We start from the raw sequence: 27,110 nt of genomic DNA, 5'->3' as shown, positions 1-27,110 counted from the left end.
TCCGCCGCTGTGATGGAGGAGGAGGAGGACGGGGCCGAGGAGCAGCAGCGATTCTCTCATCGACAGGTACAGGGAGACCGCGGCCCGGCTGGGCTGGGGACGACGGCGTCGAGCCTCTGGAGAGGGAAACCCCGGAGGCCTCGGCCGGGCCTCGCCTCGGTGTCCGCCCCCCCCCCCAGGGGCCGAGGGCGCCCCCGGGCCCGCTCGGGCTCCGGCGGCGGCGCCGGCGCATGCGTATGGCGGTGGGGTGGGGGTGGGGAGGGTAACTGGGTGCTAGGAGACGGTTTCCACGGTAACGCGGGCAGGAGGACGACGCCTGCCCGGTGCGGCGCGCGCGGGCGTCTGGCGGTCGGGCGCTGCGGCGGCCTCGGCCTCCCTTCTCGGACAGAGGGGGTGTGAGGATGGGCCGGGAGCGGCGAAGGGCGTCCAGGCAAAGCTCTTAGCGCGGTGCCCGGCGCGGGGCACGAGCCCTGGCATGCTGGCCAGAGCCAGCGGTGCCCGCTCGGTCCTGCAGAGCAGCAGCCGGCCTCGGAGCTGCGCGCAAGCCCGCGCCGCCCGGCGCCGCCGTCCACCCTTCGGCTCCCCGAGGGTGGTGGCGACTGTGCCACACTCAGCTTCCTTACGTGGAAAGTCGGGGTCGGTGCGGGGACTCAGCCCCGCCTGTCATCGGCCGCGGGAGTGAGTTCCGCGTGGCGGAGGCAGGAGATCCTAGCGCTGGAAGGGGCTGGAAAGCGGGAACCGGGCGACAGCCCGAAGGGACACGCGGATGAGCCCCGCCCGGGGGTGTCCGTCCTGGGACGTGCTGGACTTCAGAAGCTCTTCCCCTGACCCTCTCTTTTGTTTTGAGAAGCCTTCAGAAAAAGCTCCAAGACCCGTGTTCTCAACACCCATACCCCCCTCGCCCCCACTCGCCAGTTGTTAACCTACGGCGGTACTTACTCTCTCCTTTTTTCCTGAGTTATTTAAGAATTAATCGCAGATTCTTGACACATCCCCTTTACATGTTAATACTTTAGAGTGTATCTCCCAACGACAGGTCATTCTCCGACGTAATCTCGGTTATTGCACTCAGGAAGCTCGGTACTGATACAATTCTAGTTCCGTTAGATGACGCCCAGTCCATAGTCACGTTTCCCCATTCGCCCCGAGGATGTTTCTTTCTTTCTTTTTTTTTTAATGTATCTTTATTGATTTCAGAGAGAGGAAAGGAGAGGGAGAGAGAGAGAGAGAGAAACGTCAATGATGAGAGTCATTGATCGGCCGCCTCCTGCACGCCCGCCCCCGACTGGGGATCGAGCCCGCAACCCGGGCATGTGCCCCGACCGGGAATTGAACCCTGATCGCCTGGATCCTAGGTCGATGTTCAGCCTCTGAGCCACATCCGGCTGGGCCCAAAGATGTTTCTTTTCGTGGTCTTTTTCCTTCACCCGGGACCCATCCCAGGATCATGCATTGCATTCAGGAGTCCCTTCTCTCTGGTCTTCCCTGGAGCAGCTCTCCAGCTTCGTCTTCGGTGACACTGATGGTTTTGAAGAGCCCATTCCTGGCAGAGGTGTAGTGGGAGATACACCTTTGGTGATGAGGCCTGTCCTTTTCACTTGTGTGTTCCCAGCCTCTGGTACCGAGCCTGGCCATCAGTAAACAGTACGTTCATACTGATTAAATGAGTAAGACTACAAAGATGGGCTGAGAAAGTTTTTTATTTATTTAACATATTGGGGTGACACTGGTTAATAAAGTTAGATAGGTTTCAAGTGTACAGTTCTATGATACATTAGCTGTGCACCACCCAAAGTCAGATCTTCTGTCACCATATATTTGACCCCCTTTACTGCCCTCCTCCCGCTTCCAGGCTGAGAAGTTTGAGCTTCATTCTCTAAGCGGTGGTGAGCAGGTTGAGGACCATTCATTCAAGCAGCCGTTCTTGGCACTAGGTGGATAGTGGTGAACAAACTGACGCTGTCCTGTCCTTGCGGAGTTTAGAGTGTAGCGGTTTAGCTCTATGCATCTGTGGCATTGAAGAGGCCCTTAGCCCATCCAGGGGGCTGGGAAGGAGGAGGGACAGAGAAGACTGCCTGGAGCACTCAGAAGGATCCCTGTCCCATTCTCTCACCCTGACCCCATCCCACACATACCTAAAGAAGATGACCTTAAATGGTCTTTATCCCTCCCAGGGTGATGGTCCCTTTGTCTCCTCCGGCCAAATCCTCAGTTTACCTAGCCTTGTGAGATCTGAAACTAAGGAAGCTGGGTGCCCCACTTATCTGCCTGTCGCTTTCCTCGGGTTCCTGGACTTGTGTTCCTGCAGTTCCTCCTCTTGCCTCTACTGTGAACACTTGCTGTCTTGGATTCGGCTGTCTCCATGTCCCGCTCAGCTCTGTGTCCAGCACAGAGATGGAGTATACACAGGTTTGTTGATCTGAGACTGAGACCTTGGCTTAGCTTGTTTTGCTTCTCTGCGTGGGGAAGAGAGACGTTTTCCATACCTGAAGGGGCTGCCGAGGAGCTCTGAGGGTCCTGCAGAGGTGGGATAGCAAACCAACACTCAAAGGAGGGTCAGACGTGCCTTCCCGAACCTTTCCGGTTCTGTCCTGATCATTCATCCTTCGTCCCGTGCAGGTGTGGGGCTGCAGGGTCCTGCAGCAGAGGGAAGGGGTCCTTTTGCATTTGCTTGATTAACCCCCGTCCAGGCAAGAAATCTCCGTGTGGTTTTTCATTGTGCTCCCCAAGCACCCAGCATATGCCTTTACTCAGTGGGAACTTGGTGCACGTTTGTGGACTGAGTCAAGTCACGCAGACCCTTTGCAAGTACCATCTGACTTCTGTCCCCGCTGACCTCCCATCGTAATTCCTTATCTTTTTTACTTGACCTAAATCATAACCATTAACCAGGGAGTAATGTTTCTACAAGTCACACTCCAGAGGGCCTTGTTAATTTATTAGTACACTTGAGAAGTCACTGAGCCATTATGGAAAGTGCTGCAGAAATTGGACTGAGCAGGCCCTCTCCTTGGTCTTAATTTTTTAAGAGGGAAAAGGCTCTTATTTGTAACCTCCCCCATGAGGTGTTTTGGTTTCTGCTGCAGAGGCTGAAGGCAGCAGTCCACTACACCGTGGGCTGTCTTTGCGAGGAGATTGCCTCGGACAAGGAGGTGCGGCTCAGCAAGCAGACCGTCGCAGCGATTTCGGAGGTGACGTTCCGGCAGTGTGGTACGAAGCCCTGGCCTTCCTGTCTCTGTATACAAGCCCCAGGGGTCGAAGTGCCTGGGAGAAATGTGTGGGTGGGTGCTGAGGGGCGTGTCACCACCAGACAGGACATTATCACCGGACACTGTTCATAAAACAGTTCTTTTCTTGGCTGTCAGATTTGGGTAGTTTATGGAAGAGCTATTTTTTCCTATTACACTAACACTGGGGCATTAGCACCTTTATTTTATTGTTTTAAACTGCCTGGAACATTAGACATTAAATTTTTTATTTCATTGCTTTATAACGTTTTTATATCACCCGTAGTTTATTTGACAGGTGAACTTGCGGCATTGGTATTTGCTTGACTTCACAGGGAATTAATGTCCTCACAAGCCCTAACTTGTAGCAAAATGTAAAGTTAAGGGATAGTTTCTAGGAATGAAGGGTGTAGCCACAATGACCAGAGAGCTTGTAATGAAGGTCAGGGTCGCCGGAAGGACAAGGGGGCCGTAATGAATCAAAGAGCTAAAGGCGTCGGTGCCGCGGGGCCGCCGGAAGTGGGTTTGTTTTAAGTCACTGTACTTACTGCAGGTTGCACTTTCCCTCCTGAAATAAGACTGAGATAAGGTAGCTGAAGCACATCTCTCTTTCTCTTTCAGAAAATTTTGCCCAAGACCTTGAAATGTTTGCAAGGTAGGTAAAGAGCCGCTGTCTTTGTTTGCATTCTGTCGATACTCCCCACCTGCGGGTCTGTTTCAGGAGAGCTTTGGCTATTCATTTTTTTTGTATTTTGTGGAGGCTCATCTCCAATCATGATTCCTCAAGAATATAACATCTGCTTTAATCACATCCATTCAGACTTGATTTGGTATTTTTTGAAGTTTCCCAAGTATTTTTTGTTAAGAGAACTAAAGTTCTTCAGTTCCAGGTTAAAAAGGCATGAATGTGCGGGGCATGCATGCTTTTAAGACCATTTCTGCAGGATGGGGTGATGCTAGGGTCTGGTTCCCCCGCCGCAGTGAGCTACAGGCGGTGATTGCTCCCAGGTGGCCGCATAATGACAGCGTGGGTCCACATCAGGCTCCCATTTGCCACGTTTGTTCCGAGTGAGACGCACACTCCTTGAAAAGAGGGTGACTTGTTTCCAGCTGGTGAAGCTTTAGCTTTTACAGGTGATTTATACTCATCTCTTCAATTAGTACCTCACGTAATTGAAAACAATTGCAACGAATTGCTTTTATGAAGCAATTTGAATGACTAAGGCCTGAAAGGGCCAAAGCTTTCTAATTTGCTACCGCTTCTGATTTGGTGCCAGCCTCTCCCACACCCCATACTTTTCACCTTGCTCCTAGTAGCTGTTTCTCGGGTGAATATTTTGAATGAATTAAAGCTGAAGGTTCTCAGAGGGCAGGCTCTAAATCTTTCTTGTTCCTGTATATATGAGTCCCTAAAAACCGCTTAGCATCTTCAACTTGGCCAAAAGGGATAAGATAATATTATGGGATACTGATAGCTCATATGGATTATTCATTGTTAATCTTACGTGTGGCCCATTATCCTCCCACCCCATGTCTCCTGTGAAATACATTTATCACCTTTACTTGCCATTTCTTTTCTCCCTTTTTTTTGAAAATAGAACTTCTTTATTACAAAGGGAGACACAAAAGTGTAAATAAGTAGACAGGTTTGATTTGAAGGTGAAGTTTTGTCCACTTAGAGCAGGGTTCCTCTACTTCAGCACAGTTGCCCTTTGGACAGCATGATCCTTAAATAAATTATTGAATAGAGCTTATTATCTCAAGGTACCTTTAAATTTTTTTAAATTTATTGATTTGAGAGAGAGAGAAACATTGATTTGTTGGTCCACTTATTTATGCTTTCATTGGTTGCTTCTTGTATGTGCCCTGACCAGGGATCAAACCTACAACCTTGGCATTTTGGGACGATCCTCTAACCAACTGAATTACTGGGCCAAGCCTCAATTACTTTTTAAAGCAAACATAAGAGGACTGGAATGCGAGTTTGAGTCCAAGTTATGAGCAAGAAACAGAGTCTGGTTTAAATGTTGTTCTTTGTTCTAACCAGGCTCTTGTCAAGGTTGAGGGAACACATTACCTCCTTGTGGGGAAATGGGTTACTGTGTTAGGAGACATCTGCATAAGCTTTTTCCTGTAAGTTAGCCCTTGGAGAAGAGCTTCAGGATCTTGGTTTGAGTGGAGCCATGCCTCAAGGAAATTTTCTTCACTCATCTATTTAATGCCTCTCTGTCTTTTTAAATATGTTTTTATTGGTTTTTAGAGGGAGAGGGAGGGAGAGGGATAGAGAGATAGGAACATTGATGAGAAACATCGATCAGCTGCCTCCTGCACGCCCCCACTAGGGATTGAGCTCGCAACCGGGGCATGTGCCCTGACCGGGAATCGAACAGTGACCTCTTGGTTCCTGGATTGACGCTCAACCACTGGCCGGGCTATTTTAAGCAGAGGTGGTCTTTGTATTGTGAGACTGCCAATTTCTCTTTTCTCTCAAGGTGTACAGTGACCTTGCTTTTCTGTGACCATTGTGACCAAGTGGGTTCCTTTGGAAGGTTAATGCCTCAGACTCCTTTCCATGCCTCTATCCCTCAGGCATCCTTGGACCGCAGTGGAGGTGGACAGATGGGCTTCTGCTTTCTCTTGGTCTTTTTATTTAATTGGTGTCTTAGCTAGTCACTTCATTCATTTTTGTGTCACTGTTGCTTAATGACCTTAATCTGAAAAGATGGATTACTTAGAGATGCTTGCTAGCCTGAAGTCTGACCATGAACTTTTGTGTTTCATCAAAACTTTAAATAATACCAAACATTTTGGTGAATTGTTTCTGCCCTTTCTACAGACATGCGAAAAGAAGCACAATTAACACGGAAGATGTGAAGCTCTTAGCCAGGAGGAGTAATTCACTGGTGAGAGATGAATTTCTTCCCTCACTCCCCTTTCCCATCAGAATACATTATTTCCAATTAATCACTCGCAGCCGTGCAGTGATTCCCCGGGGCACCTTGCATTAAAAACGGGAGATGGTTGAACCAATCAGACCTGCCCATAATTTATGGGCTTCCTTTCATTAAGATGGATCTTGCCAAGCCAATTTGAAATTTTCTAATCAGCACTCTCTAGATTTCATAGTTTGCCTTTTTGTAATATCTCAAAACTTTGGTCCCATGTTTCATTTACAGCATGATGTCAGAGATGGGTCACAGGTTAGAGTGTGTGGGGATAGTTTCTTTATGGTGCTCACAATTTTCCTGAGGGGCCAGGTATGGAAAGGGTATCTGTATAGCTGGGATGGGCAGGAAAGATTCTGTCTTTTCAAAGAAGTCTAGAAGTCATCTTGACCAAGCCCTCGTTTTACAGGTGATGCTGTGATCATCCCAGCCTAGTGGCTGTGCCGATGGCAGATCCAGGACACCTCTGAGGTTTCCTTAGTCTGATCCTAGCAGTTAAAATACTTTCTGTTCCTCCCTATAATGTTAGCTCCACGAGGGCAGAGACTTCTGCCTTTCTCCTCAGCTCCATCTGCTGTGCTTAGAATAGGGCCTGACACAAAGTAGGTGCTCAATAAGTAGTTGTTGAATGATTTTCTATAGCAATTGACCATTTACAGGGGCTTTTATAGATATGTAACACACATTAAGCCTCACAATCACTCTATGAGGGTTTTTAACAACACGATTTATTAGCCCATTTTACAGGCCAGGCAAGTGGGGTTGGTAGCTTTCCAGTTAAATACGAAGCTCTCTGGTTCACAGCTCAACCTTGACCTTCTAACCCCGAATCAGTGCTGCTTCTACTAGGCTCTTTTTGGCCTTTGCTCTTCTATCATCCTTTCTCTAAAGTTTAAGTCAAGGTTAAGGATGGTATAATTCCCAAGTGAACTAGCTGAGGAGCCTGGCGTGCTGTGAATCAGTAAATTCTGAGTTCTAACTGTGACTTGGTCAGCTGTGGTGAGCAGTTTCTTTCTTTTACAAAGGAACGGCGAATGCACGTCCTCTTAGAGTATTAATTGCAAAATTATCTGCTATTGCTTACTTGTTTATGTCAGAATACTGTATTTATTTTGGACTCTTAATTTTTTTCATCTGATAGAAGCTTAGTAATGAAGATATGCAGTTAAATTTGTGCATTTGACTAGTCAGTCTCCCTGAAGGCAGGGACCTTGTCTTATTTACCTGTGTTTCTAGTATGTGGTACATAGTAGTTGCTGAATAATTTTAGTTGGATAAATTTAGGGGGATTTGACCAGATTTGTGCTTTGTGAAGTATATTTGTGATTGGCATACCTTCCGCAAGCCCCAGGTTTTAATTCAGTGATTACTTGAGGAACTCCTTCTGGTCTGGAAGCATACGTGAGAGGCAGTGAGCTGACTTTTGCAATTGGTTCCTGCTACCAGAAAAAATGTGAAGCTCTGCTTAACTCTAAGGAATGTGACCCAGGCTCTTCCACCCAAATTCTTTGAGCGGGAGTGGTTGGGAGAGGGTGTGAAATGGCTTTACAACCAGATAAAAATATAATTTTTAAAATTTTTTGTAGCTAAAATACATCACAGGGAAAAATGAAGAGCTCGCTCAGTGTAACGTGGAACGAAAAGCAAAGAAGCAGAAGAAATTAGAGGGAGCGAGCAGGGCTTCACTGGTACCAGCGGGGGCTGGGGGCGCGGAGCGTGAGAGTCCAAGGCCTTCGCCGGCTGGAAAAAGCCCTCAGCAGGGAGAGCCACCAAGGACGCATGTTGCCACAGAGGGAAATTTGAAGGGATAAGTGGAGATTTAAAAAGAAGGCCAGGAGGCTTTTTGTGCCGTATTTTCCAAGTCTCTGACCGCGAACGCTAGTTTCAAAGAGAACTGGAAACTATTAAGCAAAATATTCCCATACCGTGTATTATTGAACCACGTAAAAAGGTTTGTGTTTGAATGGTGTATATTGGAAATTATATCTATTGCAACTAATAAAATTGTGTTAGTAGTTAAATATGGTTGATTTTTTCCAAGCAAAATTATAGTTATTCTTTTACATAATTTTTCAGGCTGACAGTTCCTGAAAGATGAATTTAGTTCTTTTGATTACCGATGTTTTAAACCCATGTCACTTGTTGATCACAAGGTAAAAACGTTGATGTTGGGAAATGGTTCTTTTTACTTATTTAAAGGTGATTTTCTCCAAATAGATGTGATTTTCCTCTGGATTTTGTAATTAAACTGTGGTTCCGCTGGGAATAAGTTTTGTTGAGAGGAAGACCTGGTCTATGACTCCAAATGCTTCAGGATGTTGTCCTCTGTCTTAGTTTGTGAGGTGATGCTTCCAGGAGCCCCAGTTCTTTTCGGTGTTTCTTAGAGGTCCAGGGCGTGCCTTTTTCCTGTTGGGGCAGTAGGGGTGAAGAGCAGGGCCTGGCATTACAGAGCCCTTTCTGTGTGCCAGGCCTGCTCTGGGTGCTCCCTGTCATACCTCACTGGGTTTCCACAGCTTGTTCAGGGTGTATTTGGTTATCCCCGTTTTCCTGGTGAGCAAGCTGAAGCTTGAAGAGGTTAACCAACTGCCGAGGATCTACAGACCATTTGGGGTGCTGACTTGAGAGGGGGCGAGAGAAAAAAAGGCCTGCCAAATATGATTATCAAAAGACATCCTAAAGTCTGTGTCAAAAAAAGATGATAAGCTGTGGTCATAGTAAAGCACTGAATTCAAACTTTAGTTTCAGCTTCTGCAAATAACTGATCTTAGATGTTAATTGGTACATCTGTGTGTCACATCAGTGAAGGAAAAAGGAAATCACACAGCTTCTCAAGTTGAGTCTAGAGACTAGATACTATGGACTTTCCAGAGGTTGCCAAGTCTAGATTTGCATCCTGCTTTTGCCACTCTAGTAGTTGTATGACTTTCTGAAACTTTGTGTGGTTACCGGTAACATAGGGTTAAAATTACCTCACAGCCAGGGTATATGTGACAATAAGAGGCTTTATAATGCCTCTTATTTTTATAGATTTCCACAGCTCCAGGAACAAGGTGTACACGTGAGTCAGTGGTGAGCCTGCGTGCGCCATGGGTGACCTGTCTCTGATTAGAGGGTCACAGAGGGCGCCTCCCTGCTGGCACGAGTATTTTGATATTACATTTTCTAGCCAGATGGGAATTGTGACTTGATGTTCATGTAATCTTTTGGTTTGTTTGGCACATTTATGTATGGCCTGCTTGTATCTCAGACGAACGCTCTTACGTTGCTCAGGGATTGTGATGCAGGGGCGGTCAGACTTGCTGAGAAATAGCTGATTTCACTCCCCGTGCTCTCAGCGCTGCCTCGTCCCCACTGTGTGGTCCAGCTAGGGTTCAGCTTACTCTGGATGTACAGGGCAATGTCGGTCATCCTTTATGACTCCATCTTTGGTGACAGTTGGCAAAAAGGAGTTCTAGAGGACTCTTTTTCATGGGCTTGCTCCCTCAGAGCCCTGGAGCTCATCTGAACTTTGACTAGACCTCCTGACCATATAGGCAGACAGTCAACCCTAAAGAGGCAGATGTCTAAAATGAATGTGGCCTGCTAACATAGGTGGGGCAGTTTACACTACTGATATTTGTTGTCTTCCTTGTTATACCAGTTCCTCAAAAAGCTTAAAATAAGAGATCCATGTTTTTTATTACTGAAATTATGAGCCAGGGGAGTTTCAAAGCATCCCTTTCTGCATGGCAATAGCTGGAATGTGCTGGAAAGGGGTGCTCTGCCTCATACACAGCCGATGTCCAGGAAAAGTCAATCGGGACATGCTGTTCCCTGTACTGAACTGTGGAGTTTATAGAGAACCCGTAGAAGTCATTAGTCCATCTTCCTGCCAACTGGGAACCCCTTCTACCGCATTTCTGACGTGTGGTTCCCCAGGCTCCGCTAACCTCCAGGGACGAGAGCCCTCTCTGTTTTGGATGCTAATCATTACAAGTTTCTTCTGTTGCTAGACAAAAATCTTCCACCTTCTATCTGGGTCCTGTTCTGCCCTTTAGAATGAACAGTCTTTGTTTTTTCTTTCAATCAAAGTTCCTATTGTACCTCTTTTCAGAAACACATTCTTGCATCAAACATTAGAGGATCAGCTCCCTGAAGGCTGGGGGACGAGCACTTGGTTGTCCTTGCCTGTGATTTGGTGAAACCAGGCGATGCTGTAAGCGGCCCCCTGAGTCCTCATTGCCTCCCTGTTTCTTCTGCTCATGGCAGAGTCAGTGCTACTCTTCTATGGGCAAAATTTCAGATTGTCAGCTCCTTATCCAAGGCTGTTTATACTGTGTTAAATCACTCGGTTTGTCCTCATGGCTTCCTGCTTTCTGTAGGCATGATTATGAGGAAGTGAACTTCAGAAGCAAGTGCACATGAATTGCAAAGGAAGAGCAAATCTGCTCTAAGCACAGGCAAAGAAAGACCTGCGTCTTTAATGAAGGGTTACGTCCCATCCAAAATTGCTCTGGCATATGCGTCACTGCTCGAGTGTGAGGGAAGGGGGGTGCAGGCTTTACACAGGTATGTATACAAAAAAACAGCTGCAGGTTGAGCTAAAAATACGCCCCCGTCTCCAAAGAAGAGACCCACGTCCACAAAACACCGATTTCAGGGCTGCCGAGCAAGATGAGCGGCCACAGAGCCGGAGAGGAGCGCCAGCCTGCCCGCAGCATGCCGCTGCCGCTCTGCCTGCTGCTGCTGCTCTCCGCAGCCACCGCCGCCCTTCCCCTGAAAGGCCGGGACAGCGACGGGGTGAGTAGCCCCTCATTCGCTGCATGCTGCCTGGTCTGTTTGGCCGTGCCTGTGGCCTCCCCAGCGTCCGCGTGGCTGAGTGTGTAGGACAGGCTACAGGGCTGACCTTCATAGTGCTCCCCTGCGGCCCTGCGGTACTGTGGTGTCCACACAGACCAGAGTCTCGTTTACCTTCCGTTGTCCCAGCCTAGGAAGTTGAAAGTTCTGGAACTCAAGAGGAGTGTCTTCATGCTGCGGTCTCCGCCTGCTGGTCTCTGAATGTTCATTGATTGCACCAGGCTATTGCAGTGCAGTCGTGGAGCTCACTGCAGTATTAGTCACACACACACACACACACACACACACACACACACTTCTGGAACCTTAATTTGTATACACAGCGCATGTTCTCACTGGCTCAGAGGAACTGACAGCGTTACATTTTTCATTGTGAGAACTCGTAACTCCATGAGGTGATTTATTTTTCTTCTCTTTTTTTCCATTTTGAAAAAGTTCCAAGAAGAGTATATAAAATTGACCATTAAAAATGGATTTTTCTCTGAAATTACCAGATGAGTTTCAGACAAATCATTTATCATCAGATTCCTCCTGGAAGCTTTTTAAGGAGTTTGAAAGACCAGAATGTAACATCTCAGTCTGATCTGCCTTGAAGAGCAATTTGTGGACAGCCAGGAGTAAGACCAGAGATGGGGAAGCCGTGCTCAGTTGGCCTGATCACCCTGGGGGCTTCTTAGTTGCCAGTCACTTATCGGGGAAAATGATAGATCGAAAACGATAGATCTCCTGGCCTCTTCCAATTAAGGTCCTCAGCAAAGATTATGGGCAAAATAAGTCTTTTTCTTTCCTTGATTGAAAATTCGTAACTTTCCCTTTAATTGCAGCAGTGCCGTTAAGGTGTTCTCTTAACTTGCTCATCTCTTAAATGGATATGTGATTTATGGCTCTGGAGTAAATTTTTTGGAAGGAAGGAAGGATTTATCTTCAAGCGCTGGCTGAGCCAGGTGGTTGATTTTTCTTTGCCCTCTGCTTCTTTTTAAAAGCATATGCAGGAAGTGGCAGAAATAAAGAAAAACAGCCCGTTGACTTTCCTTGCTTGGTGGTACGAGTGGACCTCCCAGGCCGGTGCAGCGCCCTTCATGGGAGGGGAAGCCAGGGAGGTGTCCAAACGGCAGGGAGGCCCGCCCCCTCAGCAGTCCACGCCCCCAGAGAAGGTGCCCTGCAAGAATTTCTTCTGGAAGACCTTCTCCTCCTGCAAGTAAAACTCCACTGATGACGCGTGCAAGGAAGTGTAACCATGGATCCAAATAAAATGTATTAAGCAGCCGTGACCTTTCTTTATGCAGTTGTCTTCTTGTTTCTGTGTAATTTGAAAAGTATTTTTTATTTAAACTCCAGTAATCCCCGATACTGAGCGTCTTGAGTAATCTGGAACCCAGGGCGAATGTTTTTGATAGATTTTTGTGGGTTTTGCCGTATTGTACACAATGCAGCCATGGGGCTTTCCCTCCACCTTCATTATGTCTGCCTTTCTTTGATTTAAAATCAGATATGTAGCAAGAGACTGCATATTTAAGAGTTCAGAGTAACATCTTATTTCAGTTTCTGTTGATATAAATTGTCTAATATAAAAAATGTTTCCCTCATACTAAAAGCAAATTTTTAGCAGTGCTCAAAGAGCAAAACGGTTATTCTTCATGATTTAGCAAAAATTAATTTAAAAACAAATGTCATGCTATTAAGCAGACATCATACTGACAAGTTTATAAAAGTTACATTCCAACCTGCTGTTAAACACATATTAGCTTTAATTAGTAAGTTAATTTGTTAGAATTCTTTTCAGGGGTGAGCGCTTCAGGTTGAGTTCAAACCCGAAACAGCAGCGCTGCTGCCCAGCTTGTGTAGCCGGCTGCCCCAGCTCCTACTCTGAGAACCTGCAGTGCCAGGGCCCGGACCTCGTTCGGAGACAGGTGCACACGTATCGGAATGTATTATGCGTATAATTGTGTGTTCCCCCATTCCTCAGTCACTTCCCGCAGAGGGACAGTGAGTGTTAGAGGAGGGGAGTTCCTTTTCTGGGATATGCAGAGCCACCGTTGAGCCCCAGGTGGACCAGGATTTTGGTCTGCACAAGTTGCTCCGTTTCAAAACCCTAATCAAGTTTTCAGTTCTTCCCCCATAGCACCCAAATCCTTGCTTAATTATGCACGTTTACAACTCTTCAGTCATAGGTTCTAAAGTAAACTTCCAGGGTGAGGTTTTTAGATGCTAAACTTTAAAGCCTAGCGATTCATACCTGGAGTTAGGAGAAGTTTCTGAGGGTCAGGCCTGACGCTGAGGAAACCGGCAAAGGCTGGCCGGAGGACTCTGTGATACTGTTCTCTTCCCTGACCCCAGGGGAGCACTCTCGGGGTCTGACTGCTGACCGTTCTGTTCTGTTTTCCGCAGAGCTGAGTTCATATTCATAATCGCTTGCTGAGTAAAAGTATAATGTGACAGAAGAGCCTTAATAGCATCCACATTTCCAAACACAGCAGCTTTAGGAGACCAGTAATTGGGTCAGCGCACTGGTGGAAGAGGTCTGCCTGAAAGACCATCTAACCTTCAGAACTTTGTCTTACAAGGTTTTTCTAGAAGAAAGCATGGCCCTTGTTTTTCAGTTTCGGTGAAGGTCATGCACACACAGTCCTTAAGCCTGGGATTTTAACTTGAACTAAGTAATGTTGGAAGCATAATGAGGCTAAACTAACGATGCTGCTGGGCGATCCATCAAGGCAAAGCCTACCTTAGCTCAGGGGAATTAATAAAATGTTAACTGGCACCAGCTGCGTGTTAGACTAGATTAATATGCTCGTGATTAATAAATTGGGGTAATTTCCTACTATCAGGTTTTTGCTAGACTTCTTTTAAAGTCTGCCTTTCTGTAGTTCAAGAGTCAAATGGGCACAGCTGGGATGTCAGCACCTGCACAATTTCTAATTCATTCTCTTGCATTTATTTCCAGCATTTATCACCAGAATAGATCCCTGCCTGCTGAGGAAGAATTGTGACATAAGCACTGGACAGAAATCCCTTCCTACTATTCATATTTCGGTGCTGACAGCAAACTGTCCCAGGCTTTAGGAAACTCAGGCCAGTAAGCTCCTGGGAGATACTTAATTTAACAGCACCTGCTGAAGGGATAACCCACATCTTAACAGAAGTAGCTTCTCCCATGGATATGTAGATCCCATCTTCAACAAATCGGGTGATAAAAAGAAGGAAATTTTCTGTTTCTAGACTAGAAAGGAAAAGCTGAGCAACCCGCTATTTCGTTTCTCATAACCCTAATAAAAACAATAACTTACCCTTTTCCTTTATAATTAAGTAGTTAAGTGGTCAAGAATACATGTGTTTGTCTTAGTAAAATAATTGTAAGCTGGAGAAAAGCTAGAATTTTTTGGTTATAGTTCTGGGAACATTGGTATTGGAAAATATTGAAGAAAGCCCAGTATCTATGCATTAACCTGTTGTTTTACTTCGCGTAATTGTGCAATGGTTATCTAATTCAAGCAGATACCCAACTTTAAGGTTCTGCAATCTGAAAATCCAGAGCAGCTCCTGGGGAGTGAGTCTAGCTCCCTCACTGGAGGCTTTCAAATAGGATGGAGGACCCCGCAGTCAGCTATGTAGAGGACCCAGGCAGTGGAAGGGTGTTCAGCCTGGGTCATTTTCAAAGTCCTTAAAAACCTCAAGTTATAAAAGACACAGCCAAGATAATGTAAGGCAAAACCCTACAAATAAAATGTTGAAAAACCCTGGAGGCAGAAAATATATATAAATAAAATTAGGAAATTAAACAGCTAAACAATCTGGTTAGCAAAGGCACATTAATCTTGTGTTAATGCAGGTTTTTTTGTTTTGTTTTTTTTTTGCAGACAACTATTATTTTATTCCTTTCTCTCTGGAAAATGAAAAACCCATTAGTTTTTCCTTTTGCTTTTACCCAGAAATTAAGGGTTGGTAAGTGGTAATTAGCACAGCTCCTGTCACAGCCAGTTGCCTAATGGGGACCAGCATTCGACTTGAGTTGAAAGAATGGAGTATGGCTAATGTGGAGTTCATTAGCCCCAGCTGCTTTCGTTGGCATTCTTTCCTACCGTAGGGCAGGCGAGGCCTGTCCTCCCTCCTATTTTTAGGCCTATTGCTGTGTGGCTACTTTTCTATTTTAGCAGGCCTGGAGGCGGTGGAGGGAGGGTAAATGGTCACCAGGGGCAGTGTAATGTGTTTGCAACCGCTCTCTACACATTTGGGCTAGAGTTTGCAGACTGAGGTCTTTGCCCTGGAGACCCATCGCCAGGCGCCTCCTAAGAACACAGCCCTGCCTCTGCTCCCGCCCCATCTCTGTCCCTGGGGAAATGCAAGGGAACCGCTCTGCAGCCTGTTAGGCTAGGTCCCCTGCACTTCCTCGTCCTTTCAATCTTGAGGCCTTACACTAACCTTATATTTTGGAAACTAAGGTCCCAAAAAGTTAGATTCAGCATGGGTTTGTCTCGCTCCAAACCCAGGGTACTTTTTCCATTATCCCGTGCAGTGGAGATGCTTGGTGAGTTTCAGGTACAGAATACCAACCGCCAGGCCAGTCACCCAAAGCTCCGCTGTGCCTGTGACAAAAATACGAGAGACTTGGAGAAGAGAGGTGCCATTCTTAGCTTCCTTTACCATTGTGCCAACTGCGGTGTTCCCGACGCTGACTTACATCTCCTACCCCACCCGCACAATGACTGCAATTAGAAATCTTTTGGCAGTTGTGTTGTAGACATCTCAGGCCCTTGCTGGTGGGAGCTGCCTCCAACTGATTAGTACAGCAAAGCCAGTGATCTGGATGTAGAACTGAAGAGTGTGCACCCGTAAGAAAATACAAGTGGAGAGCACGGGAATTAGAACCAGAAGACCTGCCTTTGAATCCTGGCCCCCCGATTGAGACAGGAGGCCAGTCCCTGAACCTCGCTGAGCACAGCTTCGCTCATGTATAAAATGAGAGGTGACAAGCCATGCCTTGCCCAGCTCGCTCATTTTTGTGAGGTGCCAATGCGGTAGGTGCTATGGAAATCCCCAGCTGGCATTACTGCCTCTTTGGGGGCATTTTGAAAATATGTGAAGCTTTTAGTTGTCTCAACACCTAAAGGTTGCTACTGGCATTGAGCAGGTAGAGGCAGGAGGTGGGAATGCAAGTCTTCCAGTAATTCATGGGACAGTTCCCCACAGTGAAGAATTGTCCCATATTCTGCGTGACTTTTGAACGTCATGCTGGGCATTCATATGGATGAAAACCTGTTCCAAATTATCCTAGCCCGAAACCGAATTCTATTGTATATATAAATACAAAGTATTTCCCCCAGTTTAAATGTTCCCTGGATTTTTCAGGTATGCAGCCACCTGTGAAAAAAAGATGTTATTTTGTTCAGAAGGTCACTGGTAGGGGAAATCCCATTACAAAGGGCAGCGCTGCTTGTGGCGTCTGAGTTGACAGTCACTATGCACTAAGCCTGGCTGCCTCGGTCAAAGTCATGGCAATTTATGATGCTTGTCTAACTACAAGCTTCTTACAGCTTCATTGTGCCCATGGTACAGTCATGTCCAGACAGAGACGTACTGAGATGCATGCCATTTTATTGGAAATTTTCCTTGTTTCTTCTGAAATACTACATTTGGGGTATTCTGTCAGTGCTGTTGAGAGTACGAGTGTAGGCAGGTTAGCAGCCCTGGCTTTCATTTGAGGATAATTAAGGAGGCATAACAAAAGACGCTATTAAAAAGGAAATGTTGGGGCTAATGAGAGAGAACCAAGGGTGAGGCATTAGTGGAAGGGTGCTGAGTACATCTGAGCCTCCTTAAAGACTACGGGAGAAGGAAACAGTTCTTTCTGTTCTATTTGTCTTCTGCACCCACTGGACTTACTGTTATATTTCTTTACCTTATAATTAGCCAATGTATCTCTTAATAGCATTCTATTTTCCTTTAAGAATGCTTTAAAAAAAACCAAGTCAATGATAACCCATTATCTTTTCCCTACCAGCAAACCAGATTACAAAACCTGAAGAGTAAGTTTGTACAGAAACAGGAAGAACGTAAACCAGAAGTCTCTGCTTTGCACCCAGAGAGACTTGGAGCCATAGCGCAAGGAAATCGATTTAATGACCTTTTATACTCCCTGCTGATAAAACGTATTAGAAAACTGAAGAGTTTCAGATATAATTTCACAACACTGAATTGCCAAATAGAAATGGTGAGACTCTCTGTATGTCCCTATGGTATGCAAACTTAATATGTGCCTTTGAACCGACAAACAAAAAAGCTCATTAACATGAGAAACAAGATTGTGGCCATAATCAACACTATTATCTCACCTTCTCTACCATTATTTGTTTAAGCTCTGCATTTCTATTTTTAGAACAGGGCAGTGAGTCTGAAATATGACAATTTCTTTTCACTGCCCTTTGCAATTACTTTAAATCTGAGAACATAAGAACATGTAAGAGGAGGTGGGATACATTGGTGCAGTGACATTCAAAATGGGTAGAAGGGGAGACGCTGAGATCTGGAATAGTCTTCCAGCCTCTCCCAGGAAAACGTGCTCTGAGGCAGGGGGCAGAGAGGTATATAGGTAGCTGAAAGGCTGAAGGGATTTACTGATAACAAAACCAAGGTCACAGGGTTCTCTTTGGCATATCTGCAGCTCCAGCTAGGAGGGGTCTCGTTTGGCTCGTTTGGGATCCTGCAGTTCCCCGGGCAGCGAGTTCCTCCTTGCTGAAATGTTCCTGAGCGAATGCAAACTCTGTATCTGCTGCAGGCGCAGGCTCAGCTCCTGATCACAGGCCTGTTGGACAGTTTCCGTCTTCTTTATGTCCCAGTTCAAAGCAACAGCCAGTGCTTTGGGGTCTTCCTTGGTAACCAACTGCGGCAAGAAGAAGAAGCACTGAGAACCACGACCTCTGCCCGCCTCACCTGCCGCTCCCACGGCTTCTTTAGGGGCGTGAAGTTAGGCGACACCCGTCTGTCATGTCCCTGCAGAAATGCCAGGTCTCCTTCATGTTACACTGTCACAGGCCTTCTCTTACCAAACACCAACGGGAAAGGCTCTTTGGAAAGTTTACCGGGAGCAGCTACAGAGTCTTCCCCTACAGGAAATTTAGCCAAGTTCAAGTCAATACAGCTTCCTTCCCTTCTAGTAACAATGGGGAGGTAGTTGGGACAGGGACAAAGGTGAAGCAGCTCCCACTGTGATGGGTTCTCTTTGTCAAGCTTCTAGTTCCCTGGTCTTGGAGCCAGCACAGGGTGGTCCCCTGGAGTGTGCCTTTCCCTGTGACAGTGTCTGTGCCTCGACTGCCTGTGAAACTTCCACGTGGCACTGACAGAACCAGGGCCGTGTCAGAAGCTGAGCCTGGCCCCCGTCAGGCTTCGTCACCTCATTACCCACTGTGGATCAGAAAATAATGTTTGATGGTCTGTGGGAGTGCACCCATTTTGTTTAAGCCATTCTGATTTAGATTACACGAGATGCTTGCAAATGCTCTGGCATACAATAGGCAAATTGGCAGCTAAGACTCAGGGTCTGCAGAGGTGGAACAAACCCCACGCGAGCCTCTGCAGGGCTATACTACACCTCCAGGGGGAGACGTTCTCTGCGGTTCAGGGCCCCTGGCTCTGGCCCACCTCCAAATCCTGACTAGACAAACTCAGCTCTGGAGCAGGCTTCTCCTTCAGTGCAGTAAGGATCTGGCTTGAAAGGGCAATTTCGGAGGAGCTCTCTCTGCGCATACCCGTGTCCACTGCGTCCCCCTTGTCACTGAAGCCAGCTTGGGAATCTGCAAAGCAGACGTGAGATGGAGATCAGCACACTGTGGAAACACAGCTACACAAAGCACCAATCAGAAGAATCAGGCGGACAAGACAGAAACGTCATTTCAAGATGCCAGCAACCGTGGCCATGCCGTTTCTGACTACGTTACATTTGGTTCTGAGGGAAAGGCTCTATGGCACGGAGTCGGTGTCACTCCCCAGCCACCGAGTCCTACCTGGCTGCTTGGACAAGATGCTGCCCTCCTTCTCCAAAGCCTGGAGGTAAAGCTCCAAGAGCTGCTTGGACTGACGGGCCTCCTCTCTCTGGTCAAGCACCTGCTGGAGGGTGTTCTGGAGCCCCTGGACGGTGACACAACTTTGGCATAGTTCCTGAGCCAGGTCTGAGCAGGGAACATCGATGAGCACCTGACAGGCAAATATGGACTTTAAGAAACCTAGGAGTATTTTCTTTTTTTTAAAAATCCTCACCTGAGGATATTTTTTCCCATTGCTTTTTCAGAGAGTGGAAGGGGGGGGGGGGAGGGAGGGAGGGAGGGAGGGAGAGAGAGAGAGAGAGAGAGAGAGATCGATGTGAGAGACACATTGATTGGTTGCTTCCCACTCAAGTCCTGACCCAGGCTGGGGGCTGGGCCTGCAACTGAGGTACGTGCCGTGGGCTGGAATTGAACCCAGGACCCTTCAGTCTGCATGAAGATGCTCTAACCACTGAGAAAACTGGCCAGGTCAAGAAAACCTATAAGTACTTTCTAAGTATGGTATTATCTCTCTCAAATTCATCAGTTTCAGAAACTCATTTAATCTACTTTCCAAAGTTACCTAATATGGCTGCTTAAGAGACAAGAGAGAGTATGCAATTTTTTCAGTTTTCCTCTGGTGAAAAAATTTGGAAAGATGCCCTAGTGCCTCATTAAAATCTAAACAAAATCCTGATATTAAAAACCCAACTGTGCCTGGCCTGTGTGGTTCAGTTGGTTGAGCACTGTTCCGTGTACCAAGAGGTCACTGGTTTGGTTCCAGGTCAGGGCACATGCCCAGATTGCAGGCTCGATGCCCATGTTTTGGGCTCCATCCCCAGTGGGGGTGGGAAGGGTGAGGGAGGCAGCTGACCGACATTTCTCATTGGTGTTTCTATCACTCTCTCCCTCTCCCTTTCTCTCTCTCTAAAGAAATCAATAAAAACAGTTACAAAACCCCCACTCAATTAGAATATAAAGGAGGTGTATGATTTATATAATGAATTGATATGAGATTGTTTTAAGCAAAAGTTTTTCGAATGATTTTAATCTTAAACATTTTTATTATACATGTTCATAGCTTTAAAAGACTATTTTAAAAATATAAACTATACTAAGCTTTTAAATAACATGTCCAGTCTGAAATAAAAGAGGCCTCACTATATCCTAAATCTGCTATAAGGATAATTTTTAAGAAGGCTCACTCTTTTGACATATACTAGAGCAAAAATAGTCTTCATAACAGGAAGAGCCAATTGTTGAAATTCGTGGGCGGTTACTAAACTCTCTAGCCTCATTTTCATTGTCTGTAAAATAGGGTAATACTAGTACCTACATCATAAGGTTTGTACCTCCTGAACTTCTTCCCTTCCCTCCCATCTGTTCTCATTCCCGCAGACCCTGCTGTGGTGGTGCCTTTCCTTCATCTGCCCGGCCAGCCTCTGCAAGTCCCCTTTGAGTGCCCTGAACTTCCCCACGGAGCCCAGCCCACAAGGCTGTGTTCACTCTTTCTGATGTTCCTATTTTGTGAGGCCTGTGGTGCTCCTGTAGTGTGCTGGGGTGGGGAGGGATCTTGTTTTTTAAGAAAAAACCCTCAAGCTTGCTCCTGTCTTCCCTTTGCCTGGAACACTCTGGCCCCAACTTTTTTTTTTTTAATATATCTTTATTGATTTCAGAGAGAGGAAAGGAGAGGGAGAGAGAGATAAAAACATCAATGATGAGAGAGTCATTGATTGGCTGCCTCCTGGGGATCAGGCCCACAACCCAGGCATGTGCCCTGACAGGGAATCGAACCCCGATCGCCTGGATCCTAGGTCGATGCGAAGCTCAACTGCTGAGCCATGACCGGCCGGGGCCTTTCTTTTTTTAAAATATATCTTTATTGACTTCAGAGAGAGAAAGGGAGAGGGAGAGAGAGAGACACACACATCAATGAAGAAAGGCATTGATCGGCTGCCTCCTGCATGCCCCTCAACTAGGGATTGAGCTGCAACCCGGGCATCTGCCCTGACCGGGCATCAAACGGTGATCTCCTGGACCCTAGGTGGATGCTCAACTGCTGAGCCACGCCCAGCTGGGCTGGCCCCAACTTTCCAAGGCAGGCTCCATCCTGTCCTTCAGCTCTCAACTTAATCGTCACCTCTTGGAAACCTGCCAATGCTTATCAACTATACTTCTATATATGTATTTTATGCACAGGCATGTGTGCAAAACGACATTGGTGTATGTTTTTTTGCAGCGTTGTCTGATGACAACCCCAGCGTCTACCAGTTGGGGAGACTCGATAAACAAATCACGGTACATGCATGAAATGTAATTGTATGCAGTGGTAAAAAAGAACCAGATGTCTCTTATCTACTGATCTGGATACTCTCCAAATACTTCTTTAAAAACAGGCTAGATATGCTCCCACTGTGTAACACGGGAGGAGAAAATATATACATATTTATATGCGGAATGTCTCTGGAACAGGAGGAAACTGACAGGTGGCTTGTCTCCAGGAAGAGAAACCTGGTAGCTAGGGGCAGGGGTCAGACTTCCTTGTAAACACCCGACAATAGCTTTATTGAGACATAATTTCATCCCATGCAATTCACCCATACAAAGTGTACAGTTCAGTGGGTTTTAGCATATTCACAGAGCCCTGCAATCATCAGCACAACCATTTTAGAACATTTTCACTACCCCAGAAAGAAACCCCATACCTATTAGCAGTCACTCCCTATTTCTCCTCAAAGCTCCCCACCAACCCCAGCCCTAGGCAACAGCTAATCTACATTCTATCACTACAGGTTTGGGTATTCTGGCCTTTTTATTACAAATACAATCATAAAATATGCGGCCTTTCACATCTGGCTTCTTTCCCTTAGCATTGTTTTCAAGGTTTATCCATGTTGCAGTGCGTGTTAATAATTCATTCCTTTTTATGGCTGAGTAATATTCCAGTAGACAGATATATCACATTTTACCATTTTACTTACTCATCAGTTGGTGGACATTGGGCTGCTTTCACTTTTTGGCTACCTGGGTATCCTTCTATACCTCTTGGATTTTTAAACATGTGAATGTATTCATATTACTTACTCAAAATAAACATATACATTTATAAAATAACCAAAAGGTCGCCTCCTTGAAGGGGGCCTTCCTTTTTTTTTGAATGGAACTGCCTTGATCTCCCAATCTAAAGTAGCCCCCTTGCTCAGCACACTGTCCTGTGTCATACACTTCTTGTCTTATCTGCCTCCCTTCATCAGAATTTGGTTCCATCAAAGCAGGGACTGTGGCTGCCTGTTCACCACTGGACCCCAGTGTACTGAGGCACACCAGACACAGGGCAGGGGCTCAATAAATATGTCTTTGAACTAACACATACTACTTTATCCCAGCTTTACTGGAGAGGTAACGCCGGAAGAGAAGCTAAGATTCTGGCTCAAAGTCACAGAGATGAGCTGGGATTTAATGGAGCGCCTCCACTTCCATGTTCTCTGGCAGAACGTCCTGGACCCCAGGGTGGCCTAATGCGTCTGGGTGGGCCTGGGCATTTGTTTGCTTCAAAAGCTCCACAGGTGATTCTGATGCAAGGTGAGGGCTGAAAAATTCCTACTCCGGTGAGCAAATTAGGAAATGAAGAATCTTGGTTGTCATCTAAGAAGTATGTGAAAATTAATAAATAACAAAAGCATTGATGGCAAGAGGCATGGGAACTAAGAGAGTGCTGAGGGCGGCAGAGGCCAGCCGCGTGGCCGTGGGCCATGGGGGAGGCTTACTTGGAGGTCTTCCTCTGACAAGAGGATGATGCTGGACAGATCTTCCTTCAGCTGCCGGGCCACATTCTTCCACTTCACCCCTGCCCCGCTGTCTGTTTCATCTATGTCCACGGACTCCTGGGAAAGCCAAGCAGTACCTCCGTCTGATACACAGGGGAAAAGGCCAGTCACGGTCAGATGAACTTGAAGTGCTGTTCCACCTCCTCCGCCAACATACGCAACCCCCCAGGATGTCTGCACATCCTTCGGACTGACCATTTAGAATAATTTCAATGGAGAAGGAAGCACTTTTTCTCAAGGATTTATGGGAAAGCCAATCCCCAACCAGGATCTTAATTTTCCCTCTCCTTCCATCTTCACTTTATTTCTGTATGAAACTTCTCTTTATTCTTCTATGGAAAGAAGCTACTTATACCCAATGTATGGTCACGCATACCCAGGATCCTACCTTTAGGCTCGTGTTTGTGTCTCTGGGTGTGTTCTGTTTTTGTATATGAAACATTCATTCTCACCAGCATGTCTATGCTTGTGGATTGGTCTTACGCTCGACTGGAGGAGCTGCGGCCACTGCTGTCCCTGGGGCTGAGTACAGAGGTGGCTGCTAGAGCCATTGCTGAAGGTTAATTCCTCAATTTACTGGCATGAGGACTTTCCTTAAGAGACTTCTTTGGCTCTTTGACCCTTGCTCATCAATATTAGTTCCCTTTTATCTCCAGTGATGATGGTGACAGGTAACATTTATTGAGCCCTTACTTGTGACACGGGTGAGATCTAAATGCTTTCTATCAGTGGTTCTCAAGTGGTAGTGACTTTGCCCCCAGGAGACATTTGACAGTGTCTGGAGGCATTTTTGGTTTTCACAACTGCGGTGAGGAGATGCTACAAGTAATTTGGCCACGGGGGCCGGCTAGTCAATGGCAGAGCCAGGATGCAGCTGGGGCAGCCTGACTCTTCCTGTGGCTCCGATAGCTCCGCCATGCTGCATTTTAGTTGCTGTCGGTCTGTGAGTTACTTGAGAACGGGCCCATGTCTGACTCATCTTCACCCCCAGACTGAGCACCACACTTGGCATACAGAAGGTGCTCAGTAAACATTTGCTACATAAATGCCTAAACAGCCAAGCAGCAACCAGGTGCCTGAGCAGTAAAATGAATCACGATGGATGTTGTGTTGCATAGATCATTCCATACATGGCCAGCATTTCTTACCTGAGTTGTTGTACGCCCACTTCTCATTACCGGCCAATGCCACAAACTTAGTATTAGAAGGCAGACACAGGAAGTAATCGTCATCATCTACTATGGTGCCATCCTCTGCCAGGACCAGGGTGATTGGTGCCAGGGACTTATCAATGGCCAGGATGTCATAGGCTAAGAGAAATAAAATGTTTGGCAACTGACAAATATCCATAAGGAAACTACAGCCATCCTTTCACTCTCAATTTGTATGCCTAGCAGAATTCCTGGTAGGTAACGAAAACGACAATAACCACCACAGCTTTAGTAGCAGTAATGCAACACTTCCACGTGCCTGGTACTGTTCTAAGTACTTTTCATATAAAGTATTTGATCTCTTAACAATCCTATAAGGTAGGTACTATTGTTATTCCTATTTTACAGACATCAAACCCAAGGCTCAGAGAACTTAAGTAACTTGTCCAAGATCACACATTAAGCGACAGAACTGGTATTTAAAAAGAGAGGGGGAAAAAAAAATTAAACACTTACATGGCAAAAGCCATGCCCCTAAAGCATCTGCAGTACTTTGGCCACTTCCGTCTGCCGTCTCGCGGGGCTTAGTGACCCTGGGAGGAAGCACTGGACCCTGGCACACGCTGGGACTACATCCCTGGGGGACCCCTCGCACTCGGGGCAGGTAGAACTTCTCTGGTTAAACAACTTATTTCTGCAGACTAATAACACTTGTAAACTATCTGCATGTATCACCTCCTCCGAGTCCTGACAATCCTGGGAAGCCGGGCTGGAAATATACCCGCTGCCAAGGAGAAAACTGAGGGTGGAGAGATGGCTGGTCAAGCGGCTAGTAACAGTGTGGGCGCGGGGCTCAGAACCTCCGTCAGCTCGGCCACGCCCAGCATGCGATCCCGTCTGGGCCCCGGAACGGCCGGTGGCAGCCCCTCCTGCCCGCACAGGCGCCCACCTGCGGGAGCGGCGGGTGGGAACCGCCCGCCCCGCCCGCCCGGCCGCGGGCTCATCTCAGCGCGCCCGAGTGACAGGAACGCCCGAGGCTGGGAACGGTCCCAGACCGACGTGATTTCAGGCGAGGTCCCTAAACCGGGTCCGCCTTAATCTGCGAAGCGCTCCCCGTCTGCCTTCCCACCACAGCCCGGCTCCCGCGCGCTACGTTAAAGCGCTTGCAAAACGCTTTGAAACTTGGGACATCGCTCCGTCCACGAGAGTCGTTTCTGTCCCGAGGCTCCAAGAGCTTCGAGAAACCCAAGTCGCCTCTCCTCACCCCGCCTTGCCCCCGCCCGCCATGCTCACCCGGCCGGGGATCCCCTCAGCCCCAGGCCCCCGCCCCCGGGTCCCCCCCAGGCCTCGCGCCGGTCCCGCGCCTACCCTTGCTCCGCAGATCCTCGAGGCAGGAGGCCGCCACGCCGTGCTGTTCGAGGCTGTGGTTGCGGCGCAGCAGACACGGCTTTAGCGCCTGATGCTCGCCGGGTTCCGGGGCCCCGGCGCCCCCGTACACGTCCATCCTCTGCGGGAGTGGCACCTGACTGACTCCAGGAAGTCGCGGAGGCTGGTCGCCGGTGCCCCCTCCCCACCCCGGCCCGCGGCATGCCGGGAGATGTAGTCCTCCCTGTAGCAAATCACGCGTGGGACCAAGGAACGCCGGGAGATGTAGTTCTCATGAACACTAATCGCGTGCGGGCCCCGGGCCATGCTGGGAGCTGTAGTCTCCGGGTGCAAAGCCGACTGGGTTACGTCGCGCAATTCGATCTAGGAGGAGTTTTTTTCCCTACCTTATATCTAGCAGCGGCAGTCGCGCGATCAAAAGGAGCTCAACAGGGATTTATTTTGCCGTATGGAGGACACGCATGCATACTCCCTTGAATTGTAAGAGCACTCCTATTTACACGTATACATGCGTACTTTTAATACTTAAATAAAAGCCTGTCATTGTCCTGCGTTCATTTGTTTTCCCTTTCCAACCTGAAAAGATCTGTAAGATGTCCCATGTTTCAGGTCAACCAGAAGGAAGTCAGTTTAAAAAATTGATGAGTGTAGTTTTCAGTCTTACTGAACAACATAACAGAGAAGCATACGATACTCACACATTTCCGTTCCATCCCCTGCTCCAAGCTCTGTAAGTTGGGTTGGACGCATAACAAAATTCGGTAAATAAGTTAAACATTAGCGTCTAAAAGACATCAGAGAGGAAAGAGGGAAGGCGAACCACATCACTGAGATTGTCCATATGCCGCTTGGCAATATATTGGTCCTTGTTCTAATACTGCTACTTAAGGAAAAGTCTGTGTTTTTTCCCCCATGAAAACCCAATATTTAAGTTAAAATAATAAGAAAAATTATCAAAACAGTTCCTCCATTAAAAGTGTCCTTTTATGTAAACAAGAAATAATTGTCAGCCCACATTCATTCAAGGTCAGTCTCATATTTTGTTCATGAAAGGAAAGGAGGTATTATCTCATAAGAAAAGGGCAGCCATTTAAAAGTGTTTGGTAGACCCTGCCGGGGTGGCTCAGTGGTTGAGTGCTGACCCATGAACCAGGAGATAAGGGTTTGATTCCCGGTCAGGGCACATGCCCGGGTTTCAGACTTGATGCCCAGCAGGGGGCGTGCAGGAGGCAGCCGATCAATGACTCTCATCATTGATGTTTCTCTCTCTCTCTCTCTCTCTCTCTCTCTCTCTCTCTCTCTCTCTCTCTCTCTCTCTCTCTTTCTTTTCTCTCCCCCTCCCTCCCTCCCTCCCTCCCTCTCTCTGAAATAAATAAAAACATATTTAAAAAACTAAAAGTGTTTGGTAGAAGGAACTGTGAAATGAGGCATCACTCTTGAAAACTCCACAGCCAATAAACCACAGCTACAACATGAACTAATAGTTGAAACGTATGCAACCCAACCCTTTTGTGTACATTTAAATTTCACATTTGCACTCTACTCTCCAAGAAGCCTCCTATTCTGTGTCCTCCCAGTAGGCCTGCACACTATTATCTTCTCCAAGATGCTGAAACTGTGTGTGTGTGTGTGTGTGTGTGTGTGTGTGTGTGTGTGTGTTTGGCTTGCCCTTGGGAGCAGGGGTTGAGTCTTGGATCTTTTTATTTCTAGCGCCTATCAAAGT

At 47.0% G+C, this 27,110-nt stretch overlaps 2 protein-coding genes across 6 annotated transcripts; one reads left to right on the top strand and one right to left on the bottom strand.

Annotated features, from left to right (window-relative positions):
• Nucleotides 1–12,235, top strand: CENPS (centromere protein S). 4 transcript variants are annotated; one of them, XM_016214711.2, is made up of 6 exons: nt 1,239–1,644; nt 2,309–2,409; nt 3,087–3,210; nt 3,849–3,882; nt 6,064–6,130; nt 7,759–8,193. In XM_016214711.2, exons 2-6 carry the CDS (start codon nt 2,395–2,397, stop codon nt 7,981–7,983), a joined length of 465 nt encoding a protein of 154 aa, XP_016070197.2. In that variant the 5' UTR covers nt 1,239–1,644; nt 2,309–2,394; the 3' UTR covers nt 7,984–8,193. The 4 variants fall into 4 exon arrangements, with proteins under 4 accessions (XP_087676244.1, XP_087676243.1, XP_016070197.2 ...); XM_087820118.1 differs by lacking the exons at nt 1,239–1,644; nt 2,309–2,409; nt 7,759–8,193 and adding exons at nt 1–66; nt 11,992–12,235; XM_087820117.1 differs by lacking the exons at nt 1,239–1,644; nt 2,309–2,409 and adding an exon at nt 1–66.
• Nucleotides 12,236–17,107: 4,872 nt separating this feature from the next.
• DFFA (DNA fragmentation factor subunit alpha) lies at nt 17,108–25,525 on the bottom strand. 2 transcript variants are annotated; one of them, XM_087820115.1, is made up of 6 exons: nt 25,370–25,525; nt 23,999–24,160; nt 22,791–22,933; nt 19,006–19,195; nt 18,644–18,795; nt 17,108–17,885 (listed from the first exon to the last, which is right to left on the bottom strand). In XM_087820115.1, exons 1-6 carry the CDS (start codon nt 25,503–25,505, stop codon nt 17,673–17,675), a joined length of 996 nt encoding a protein of 331 aa, XP_087676241.1. In that variant the 5' UTR covers nt 25,506–25,525; the 3' UTR covers nt 17,108–17,672. The 2 variants fall into 2 exon arrangements, with proteins under 2 accessions (XP_087676241.1, XP_087676242.1); XM_087820116.1 differs by having other exon boundaries at nt 17,804–17,885; nt 18,594–18,795.
• Nucleotides 25,526–27,110: the final 1,585 nt, after the last annotated feature.

The sequence above is a fragment of the Miniopterus natalensis genome, chromosome 9 (genome assembly GCF_054644295.1).
Source record: "Miniopterus natalensis isolate mMinNat1 chromosome 9, mMinNat1.hap1, whole genome shotgun sequence".
NCBI classification, from domain to species: domain Eukaryota; kingdom Metazoa; phylum Chordata; class Mammalia; order Chiroptera; family Miniopteridae; genus Miniopterus; species Miniopterus natalensis.
This window is presented reverse-complemented; position numbering and strand designations above follow the sequence as displayed.

Excerpts from the sequence above, each read along its gene's own strand:
- CENPS (XM_087820117.1), top strand. The coding sequence starts at position 13 with ATGGAGGAGGAGGAGGACGGGGCCGAGGAGCAGCAGCGATTCTCTCAT. Across the intron at positions 67-3,086 it reads AGCGATTCTCTCATCGACAG|AGGCTGAAGGCAGCAGTCCA; the intron begins GTACAGGGAGAC and ends TTTCTGCTGCAG. Across the intron at positions 3,883-6,063 it reads GACCTTGAAATGTTTGCAAG|ACATGCGAAAAGAAGCACAA; the intron begins GTAGGTAAAGAG and ends CCCTTTCTACAG.
- DFFA (XM_087820115.1), bottom strand. The coding sequence starts at position 25,505 with ATGGACGTGTACGGGGGCGCCGGGGCCCCGGAACCCGGCGAGCATCAG. Across the intron at positions 22,934-23,998 it reads GTGGGCGTACAACAACTCAG|ACGGAGGTACTGCTTGGCTT; the intron begins GTAAGAAATGCT and ends CCTGTGTATCAG. Across the intron at positions 17,886-18,643 it reads TGTCTAGTCAGGATTTGGAG|TTGGTTACCAAGGAAGACCC; the intron begins GTGGGCCAGAGC and ends TTCTTGCCGCAG.